A 10,238-nucleotide genomic window follows, 5' to 3' on the forward strand; every position below is an offset into this window, starting at 1 on the left:
GTCTTTCAGAAGAAGCCCCCTGCATTGGGTGGTTCTCTACTATTTGTGACTGATCACATTTTTTATACTTATATGGATATGCATTATTCGTATTCAATGTTTGCTTTCCGGGCTGATTCTCTGAAAATCCTGGGTTAGTCGACTATGTAAATGAACTAATCTGATTTTAGGAAAACGAACCTTCGACATTTCTGTGGGTCACTTTCTGCTGACAAATTCAGTCAGTTTCATCTTGTGCGTACCGAGTGTATGTATTTCTGACTTTACATACCCAATCGATCGGTCTTAATTTTTATCATGTTGTTTATCATGTTTTAACCTTTTTCCTCTCTCTTTTAGGCTCTTGTGAGCATCTGATTCCGCAGCTGGAAATAATGTGGTAGAATCAGATCGTCACGACGTTGATATTTATGAGCAGCGCCGTTTATGTTTTACCCATGGCAAAATGCCCAGCAACCTTGAAGAGAACTGTGGTGTTGAGTTTACCGAGTCCGAGAAGAAAGGGAAGAAGAATCGTTACAGTCTGAAAAAATTCTTCATACCAGTCTGTTACGTCTTACTCGCTTCACCAAGTCTATTGACTCAGACGCCGATAAGGATAGTGACCGAGTAATCAGTAGTGAGTTGGTAAGTCACAGCATTTACTGCTTGAAATGGGTGTGAGTTGCCGGATATTCCAATAACATATCATCGAATAGGCAGCATTTTATTTGGTCTTCACTGGTAAAAAATTCCAGCACGTGGGGGTAATATACACGTAACTACTAGCGTGATGTCAGTCGGCATACTATTTGGAGACTTTTGCATTAGAGTGTGCATCCTTCCTCACAGGACACAACTTTTACAGATACAGTTTCTAGGGGACAGTTAGCGACCAAGTCACGAATGCCTGGTAAGCTTTCAATACTTCAACTCACAACTAAGACATGAGAGCTGCAACGCAAACCGACACAACGGTGGGCAGTGCAGCACGCATTTAAATAAAGGGGAATATATTACGCGGTCGTGAAGCCGGGTAAATCATATTCTTCCTTACCGACAAAACGTGAGTATGCACGTTTTCAATTACAACATACATTTGAAGTGTGACTAAGAGTGTTCATATTTCGCGTCCAGTTAGTGTCGTGGCCCTTGTGTAATGATGTGTAAAAGTGCTGTTCGGAAGTACAAAGGACAAGCAAAAAGGAGCCGGAGTTAAAACGATCGAGTCAGGTCAGATCACCCAACGATACAACTTGATGTGGCACAGAGGTAACACAGATGGGTGCACCAAAACGTGAACAGAAATCCAGTTGGTTAACTCAACAGAATGCGGCTTGAGGTCGGACATCAGCAGGCTACTATTCACTAGCATGCGCCCTCCCCTTAAAGGGCATTTGTTCGGGTAAAGGTCGACTGAAACTTGGTGCCGATTCATTACGTTAAGCTGCAAACTTGGTACCGGCTGGGTGGCAAGTTAAGGAATCCAGCAATAAACACACTGTATTTGAGGAATCCACCATGGTGGATTCTTGGCCAGCAACCGGTTCTCCTTTAACATGTCCTATAAACGTAATGACGACACTACGACATTGTGAGCGCAACCACCCCCTTGAATGAAAAAGCGGACACTCCCGGTCATTACTAGGTACCACCAAATCGACGCACGCGCTGTCTGACGATCATCGGATTGCCTGGAATCGTGCTTCCCTTGGTGTCGCACATGGATCTGCTAGTTTTGGAGAAGTGACCTCGACCCCGTGTCCGACGAAGCGGTTCTACTGTCCCGTTCTTGTCGCCTCTCAATTTGCACTTGCGTGTATGAAAACTAGAGATAGATCCTCGAACGAGGGCCGTATGGTACCGAGGGCTTACTGGTAAACAAATTCTTATGTTACTATATGATTATTTCCCAGATACAAAGCAGGTAATGCTCCGGTGCTGACCCCTTTCGTAGTAGCTATTCTCGTATTCCCTCTAGTTCAGGATAGCGCCTCACATAGGATGCTGGATTGCGTTTATTCTGCTTGACTTGGGAAGCCGGAAGCTCACTGTACGAGGTCGTTTCGACCATTAGGTTGACTTTGCTTTCCTTTAAGAGGCAGGAGTTCCTAGTCTCGGTTCACAACGCATCAAAGAACAATGCGCAGAACCATTCCATGTGTATAGTAGCTGCCCAAATGATGACTCAGGTGTAGTTGTTGCCCTCAACAGACATGCCCTCGACGCCTTACCTTTTTTAGAACCAGATGGCACCACCTTTCACTTCTCTGGGAACAAATGATCAGTTGGCGAGCTTTTCCATTTTCAATCGGCTCGTGATATCTATCACTTTATTCAGCAACCGGAGAGTTGTCTGTCTCCCTGGTACCCCGATTTCTGCCACTGTCCTTCTCAAATGGACTTCATCATCTTGGGAGCTTGATGGCAGTCGTCTTCTGAATATTGTAGAGAGGGAGCAGAAGCAGAATATAAATGCTGTTAAAATCATAGCCTTGTACGTGCATGGGTCATACTTAATCTTACCACAAAAAGGATCAAGATCCCACAGAGGGTCTCCAATCCACAGGTGTGATCACTAGCCAAGCTACCACTTCCTCCGATCCAACTCATCTCTGTCAAAAAGTCCGGGCTCCATCTAAAAGCATCCATTCAGACAGCGAGATTGTGGTTCGGTTGATGCCCATCACCCTACTGCATTCTTACTCTTCGATTTGACTGCTTTATGACAAATCCTATTCCCCTTCAGCTTTTTCATTGTGTGAAACTCATGAGGCCTTCGTCTGAAATATCTCGTTAAGTCTTCACCGTCACATCTGCCTGGATAAGTTTCTAGTCTATCAGTAGCCTAGGAATCTTGTTCTCTGGTATCATTGTGTGTGTGTTGTATTGTTTTCGTGATCGATGCTGCAACCGCATATTGTATGCTTGTCCCACTAAGGTTGTCCAGGTAACATGTAATTTGCTTTCCTTTTCGTGAACGGTGGGTATTTTTGCTTCATCTACCTTCATTGTCCACGTGACAGCTATTGAAGTTTGTGAATACCATCTGGGGAATCGGTTATGATGATCGTGGGTGCCGACATGTCATCTGATTCCCGTCGATTTGGGCAAACACCATTTAGTCTACACAAAACTAGTAGTTTATGACCATCTAACGCTGATTCTGGCCATTGTATACTCGTCTCTTCTCACGCTCCTGCTAAACAGTCGCACTGGGACGTCGCCTCACCAACCTATTCCGCCTGCATCCACCATTGTCTAGCATGTTTGGACGTGTAGGAGCGAATACTCTATCACTAAGCTAAGAATATGGGTGCATTCTTAGCTAGGTTACACCCACCGTTGGCCGAATTCAACGTGCGAGTAGCATGTTTTTGACTCAGAAATTCAACAACACGCCAGCGCAGCTACCCTAACATAGTTACTTTTAAGGAAACACTCGTTAAACCACGTTATTTCTGTAACGGGGTAAGTTTGATGTGGATGGCGAACAACGTGTATTAGGGGTGGTAGAACAAGGAATAAGAGAGAAGAGACTTTTTTCCAAACGAATTACGGATGTATCATTCTAACTGGTGAAACTAAAGAGGATGTATTATGCGGACGGTGAAGTGAACACGTAAATTACACAGCCCTATAGTGTCTCAAATCCCCGCGTAAGCATTTATTGTATCTCCCTGTTACTTCCTCTGGACGTCCGTCTAAGTTGATGTTCACCAGTGGGGCAGTGTCTCGGCTAACATTCTTGGTGTCTTTCTTCGGCAAACTTATCAATCTCACTTCACGTCTAAAAATTTACTCATCATGATTTGTGTTTGATTCTAGTAGTGAAGCCTTCCCGAGTCATTCTTCAATCCTCGGCTTGCGGCAGTGAAGCATCAGTGTTGAACACTGATGTCATGCTGTCGGTGACGATGATGCCTCGGCTTACAGCGCTTTCTTTGCATTCTTTCCTCACACAGAATAAGACTAGTAATGATGCGTTCAACAAGATGGTCATCCAGCAGTTAGATGCACGTCATCCACCAGACAGACACCTAACGTTTTCGGCGTCGCCGGAGCTCATCACCGCTCCTTTGTGTACCGACCCTATGGCGTTATCAGAAACGGAACCAGATGCGGGTTCAGAGGTAGGTTTCTCAAATTTCCGGATTCTTATTTGAAGCAAGCCATAGTACATAATAACTATATGAAATAACATCATAGTGGTTCAACGAGTTCAACGCACCAACCACCTACTTATGCAGCATTCAGTCTACCATTCAAGCGTCGTTCTCTTGTCTTTATTACACTTTTCAGCGTGAGAACTTTTAAGCAGACGAAGCAGTATACTACCGTTTCACGTATTCTCGATACTTTACCAGCAAACGTTGGCCGCATTGCTGAAACTTCAATTCATTGTTACGATGTAACTCCAATCGGTCACAAACTGTAAGAGTCTCCGTTTTTTACTGTAGTGAATTGCACCAATTCGTTGACTGAGGCCTTCTCACTCGACTGGGTCCCCGACTATGTACAGTCGGGCGCTGTTGTACAACGCTAGAAGAACTTGCTATGGTCGGAATTCTAAGTGCTCTTTGTTTATCATGACTGCCTGTGAACTAACGAGTTTCGCGGAACACCTTGAATGGAGAATTAACCACCCTTTCCCCCATCAACAGTAATTAGCCACCCACTTGAAATGACTTCGAGCTGTTTTGTCGAGCTACTTCAATCTTCTGTGGCAATCAACTCTGTCGTTCTACCTAGACACGCCGGAGTTCAAAAGGTAACAGTTGGGGCTTCGAACCGGTAGGCTGACAGTGGCTTGCTGAACTGTTCAGTTTAATGGACCTACCATGGAAGGCGTTTTTTTCGTGTGACCGCAACTCCAGTTATCAGACCGTTTCGAGGCGATGAAGTAGATTCATAGGAAACTGACGAGGGAATCAGTCTGCTGTGTATTACGGGCAAACTTCAAACCATTCCGACTCATTTCTCACAATGCAATCATTTTCTAAAGTGAGTTAAGAATAATGATGGTTTGTGGAACTGATCCAAACCTGAGTGAACCAAGTGGAACACGGTCATCTTGTTGAGTTACATAAGGCACTGGTGCGTGCACTCGGCTTTACCGTGTCTTTCGCTTTGTGGGGTTGCGCTTCCAATCTCGAATGATCCCACTGCGTTTGAGTATTCATTAACTGTTTGCGTTATTCAATAAGTTACAGTGGAAATTTCTGCGATCCACATACCGGCCCAACCTCTGGATCAAACTAGTGAATAAATTTCCGTTTGCTGTATGGACAATTTACCCAGTTTATTTGCAATTGCAGAGGAGAGTGGGGCGTTCTGCTTAGAAAGGTACGACATTGAGGTGGAGTGTTACTTGATTCCACAAGTATTATAACTAATAACCGGTCTTGAAATGCTGCGAGTATCTTTGTACGTTCGCCATACTGCTGGGTTTGTTGGGATTATGTGTATGCTACACGCCGCAAGTCACAGTGGTATCCATAAGATTTCTTACGATTAGCTTTATGGCCACGTTTGTAGCGGGCCTACAGGGAATTATGCAAATGTGAGGATATGCACGTAGTGGCGATGGAGGTGACATGTGTGGAAAGTTACTAGTTAGCTTCTCAGCTTTGTCCGGCCTTGTTTATTGCCGGGTAGTCTAGACTTAGGCGTTAAATTGAATACCAAGCCTGTCCTGTCACTCATCTACTTAGACTAATAACAACAAGTTTGTAAGTTGTCAACACGGGCAGCAGCCTATCTCAATGCGTTCAACCGTTAATCGCACCCAAGCCGTCCAACTGCAAGCGCACGATGTAATCCACCGGACTATGGGAGTGGAACAGTACGTGAATCTATTTAGCTCAAAACCCAAATTATCTAGCTTCAGATCATAACTGTCTGCGGTTTTTCTGTTTCTGACCAACGGGGTTTCACTGTAGCCCGATGAGCTGCGTTTCTGCATCCGGCGTACTATATCAGTAAGCGCTGGTCATTGCGTAAGGACTCCAATTGAAGAACGCGTGCAATCGGTCCTCGTGATGATTTGCTGTAGAGTTGCACGTTGTAACATGCATAGCATATCTACACGTTCACCCACTCATTTCAATGGTGACAACTTTTTTACTGTAAGCAGCGAGGCTTGGTTAGCATGCAACGCCCAATCGATAAAAGGGTCTTCTACGTTTCATGGTTGGATGAATCCCCGTAGTGATATTGTTTCTGTCTGTTCATAGCCTACTACGTTTTCCTTTGCACATGTCATTTTGCGGATTCCAGTCAGCTATAAACCAGGTTAGTGATTGTTCCTATGCCTCAACTAATTTTTCCTCTCAGGTAGATTTAATCTCCAATGTGGCCGATTGGTGCTTACCCAGCTTTTTTAACTTCTGCAAAGTGACGTAGGAGGCAACCATGATCGGGACTTTCCTTCCGGTGTATTCCGATTCAAACACCGTTTTGTGTTCGTAGCTTCTCTATTCACCAGGTACAATTATGAAGTGGTAGGCTGCACGTATCATCCATACCCCGGAATTGGTTTGTCAGTCGAAAATGCCATCATAAGATTTCGTGCATGAACGGGATCGGTAGCTAGGAGCACTTATCTGAAACTGTTTTTCGCGCACTTACATTTGACTTCACTTGGTCGAGGTAAGATGTATTCTCAAACATTCCCGGTAAGGTACATACACAAAAAGTTTGTCAGTAATATAGAGAACTATGCAAAAATACCCTTAGACGCATTGAGAAGTTTTCGAAGCCTAGTCATTCTATCTGCTGAGACCACGTTTCGTTCAGCTGTAGCACCCTTTCGGTGCCTATCTGCCATTTAACCAGAAGGAAGCACGAGGGCAGGTTGCCCAAGCCAAGACAGGGGAAGTCGAGAGGCAGAGGTCGGGTTCGAACCACGGACCTTCCGGTCAGTAAATTCGCGCTCGAACCACTGAGCCATTTCTCCACTTTTGGGGAATGCAGAAGGTGTTTATCTCGGATTAGTCTTTGTAGGACGCAAAGAGCTCCTCCAATGTGCTGTTTACTTTATTTCATGTGTTGTATCCCATGTGTATCCTATGCTGATATCATTTACCTAGTTTACCGCATACTTCTCATTTCGGTGCATCAATCGTGTGATGATATTAGGCGCATGTAACCTCTTTACAAGGTGCGCTTTTTCAAGAGGTGTTGCACCAAAATATGTTGGTTACGAATTCCAAATATACCAGTTCTATATCAGTTCTATTCTTACCCCGGCCGGTTTGATCAAAAGTGTTCCGTCTGGAGAAAGCAGTTCAATACTGGAAAAAGTTTGAATCGATTAAAGAAGTCATCACAGTTCAGAAGGATCTGGTAAAAAAACTACCAATTGTTTACCAAGCTCTTCTGAAACAGTTCACTGCTGGTTTCGTCCCGATTTCGACTCATCCAGTCTATGTGGCAGGGTTGCTTTCTTGATTTTCTTATTCATGGTTCACACCAAATCCCAGTACCAGGTGGTCACTGACCTCACCTATGCATATTGCTTATGTGAAGTGGTTCTTGTTACTAAATTTGCCGAGAGTGTTTCCTCGCACGATTTGTCCCCAACATTTTCACGATCTCGCACCAGCATCACTTGCGTTCCACAGTCCTCCTTCTGTTCCGGTGCAGTTATTCTGATAAGTACACACCAAAGACAGAAAGCATTGGATGCGATTTCGCTTCTCATCGGGGCTCATCAGCACGGCTGCTATGCAACTCAGGCGGGACGCACCTGAACTATCTCGTTTGATCAAGCAAACTTGTCCACGCTTGAGCGACTTTCAGGATACTCATGGTGGATCAACTAAGTACCGTGCTGTGGATTTACAACTTTTACAAGAAGAGTAATCTACGGCTCTACTGGTTTTGGTCGGAACTCATGAGACGTATGCAGTACAATTCGACCGCCTGAAATTCTTGTTCAGAATTCATACTCCTAACCCAAAGTCAAGCGTTTCTGGAACTCATTTGTGCGTGGTTCAAAATGCATTCAGATCCTTCAAACCATGAGCAACATGCCAGTGAATAAAAAATCTCATCATCAGAGCTGTATTTATAGTAGTTCCCGTTTGTTTTTTTTCTGATGTGATCTTTTGTTCTGTAAAATTTGAATTCGAGTCTGGTTGGTTAGGCGTTTCAAATTCCATCCTGAAAATACGGCCCTTTGTGATGTAGAGAACGAGGATTCAGTCGTACAACGGAAGAATTACATACTTATAGCTTAGTTGTGCATTTCAAGTCATTGCTTGTCGATAAGAATGCTTTACTCTCAGAGTGGCGCAGGTCGAGTGTTGGTCAAACTTTGAGCTGGTAGAGGGAAATCATATTAACCGAAAGCGGTTGTACATATCAGTTGAGGGTACCATTTGGACGCTGGAATGGACTCCTTTTCTATGATACTGTGAATTGTGTTGATCAATATATACTAGTATGAGCAGCTTCAGACCGCTTTCACCCTTGAATTGCATTTGAAAAAGCAACATCTGTAATCGTTTCCTGAATATTTTGCGAAACATGTCTTACGCTTCTGGTGAGCAAGGCCTACTTTTCCCTATACTTGTTGCTCACTCGTTAGAGGTGTTCAGTTGGACATTTCCTACGTACGCAAACTTAAGGGCACGCGCTCTCAACTCTCAAGCAGTGGCTCCTGGTGCTCGGGCAGAATTTTTTCATCTCTGTGAACCGCAAAAACGGATCTGAAAGTTTCAAGATATCAGTTGAGGTTGCTGTATCAATCTCATTTATAAACCCAGTATCCACATTATTCATAGAATGTCACTCAAATTTCGGTCTTGAATCCTTTTGAGCTCTTGTACTCCAGGTGCTCACAAGCGCGCGCTTCTCTAATTGTTCGACTCCACAGCTCATTGTTGAAGAATACGAGGAATCTCTAACCCATTTTGCTGACATGATCCTGGAGACCCTGAAAAATTCTGGCCAAGCTTCTGAACCGTCGAAGTCACAGGATTCTGGTTCAGATCTCTCAGTGTCGCAACAGTTGAGGCCTAGTATTCCAAGTGTGTCTCCTCCCAATATGGCTGTTCCTTGGTTGTTGAATATGCTCTCTGCCCGTTCAAGGGCTGACATAACTCCCCCGGCAACAATCACTGGATTACATCGAATTCAACCGGGCCAACATGTGGAATGTCTGAATTCTACGGGTATTTACAATGAACCGTGTGATGCCAAACCAGTTAGAGCTGACGGGTCAAGTGATCCGACTGTAATCTACACCTTCTCTAGCCTTCAAAATCAGCTGATCGATGCAGTAAAAGATCCATACATTGAGGATTTTCGAAACTCCTCGGAAAGCAGGTCAGTTTTTCCCCGCCTCGCATTTCTCCTGTTCCCCAATATAACTCGTCCAGCACTTGTTCTATTTGGTCTCATCCCATAAGACGGCTTTATCAGTGTATGTTTTCTAATGAAGTATACGCACTCAAGTTTACCATCTAAGGCTTTCACTGGTGGCTACTTCAAAACAGTGTCGCCACGGGAATAAATTAACTCAACTCACAGGTGAGATTACCTCCTTTCAAGCTGTAAGAGCATGTTGTGCAGATCATCCCAAACCGTGGTACTTGAAATTTTCGAGTGACCACTTGAGGGTGAAAGGAGGAAGGAGGATATTTTCCGCTTCAACTCTTTTACTATAAACTACGCAAATTCCCGAAAGCTTTTCTTCGCTTAGAGATCGATACTAGTAAGCTCATGGACCATCTACAGACTCCGGTTGATATCGATCATTGCGTTGGAGAATCCCAGAGCAACCTAAAACTTAGGTGTCCGATTTCAGCAACCCAGTTCAGTTGCGTTGGACTTTCCCAATTTATTATCAGTGGCTGCTCAACTGGAGTTTGAAAATATGTGAATGGCCCGCCTGCAAATCGGGTTTATTGATCACCGCTACAGACCTGCGCTTTTTCAGAAATCTGCAGATGGTTTCCCGGAGCCTGGTATAGTGTTTCATGCTAACTTGAGGTGGTGTTATAGAAACTGGACAACAAGACTGTCGTGATCCGTCGCGAGTCGTCACTCTACCAGGACCTAGTGGCAGTGAAGCGTCAGTGTCAACACTTATGTTGTTGTCTTTGATGATGTTGATGGCCTAATCGTAAGCATCGTGATGCCTTCACCATACTTTAGTTCTCGTAGGCTTGAGCATAATACTGTTCGGTTAAAGTACCAATCAAGACTATATATATATATATATATCTATATATATATATCCCTGTAAGAAT

General features: G+C 44.1%; 1 protein-coding gene across 1 annotated transcript in view; it reads left to right on the forward strand.

The window, feature by feature from the left end:
- Positions 1 to 445: 445 nt before the first annotated feature.
- T265_09745 (hypothetical protein) overlaps positions 446 to 10,238 on the forward strand; it is a gene marked incomplete at both ends in the record, with an annotated part of 49,193 nt that continues 39,400 nt past the window's right edge. The window contains 3 exons of the mRNA XM_009175910.1: positions 446 to 601; positions 3,945 to 4,112; positions 8,861 to 9,312. Coding sequence (XP_009174174.1) covers positions 446 to 601; positions 3,945 to 4,112; positions 8,861 to 9,312 — 776 coding nt within the window. The remainder of the gene's footprint in view (positions 602 to 3,944; positions 4,113 to 8,860; positions 9,313 to 10,238) is intronic.

This window comes from Opisthorchis viverrini (assembly GCF_000715545.1).
Source record: "Opisthorchis viverrini unplaced genomic scaffold opera_v5_307, whole genome shotgun sequence".
Lineage (NCBI taxonomy): Eukaryota > Metazoa > Platyhelminthes > Trematoda > Opisthorchiida > Opisthorchiidae > Opisthorchis > Opisthorchis viverrini.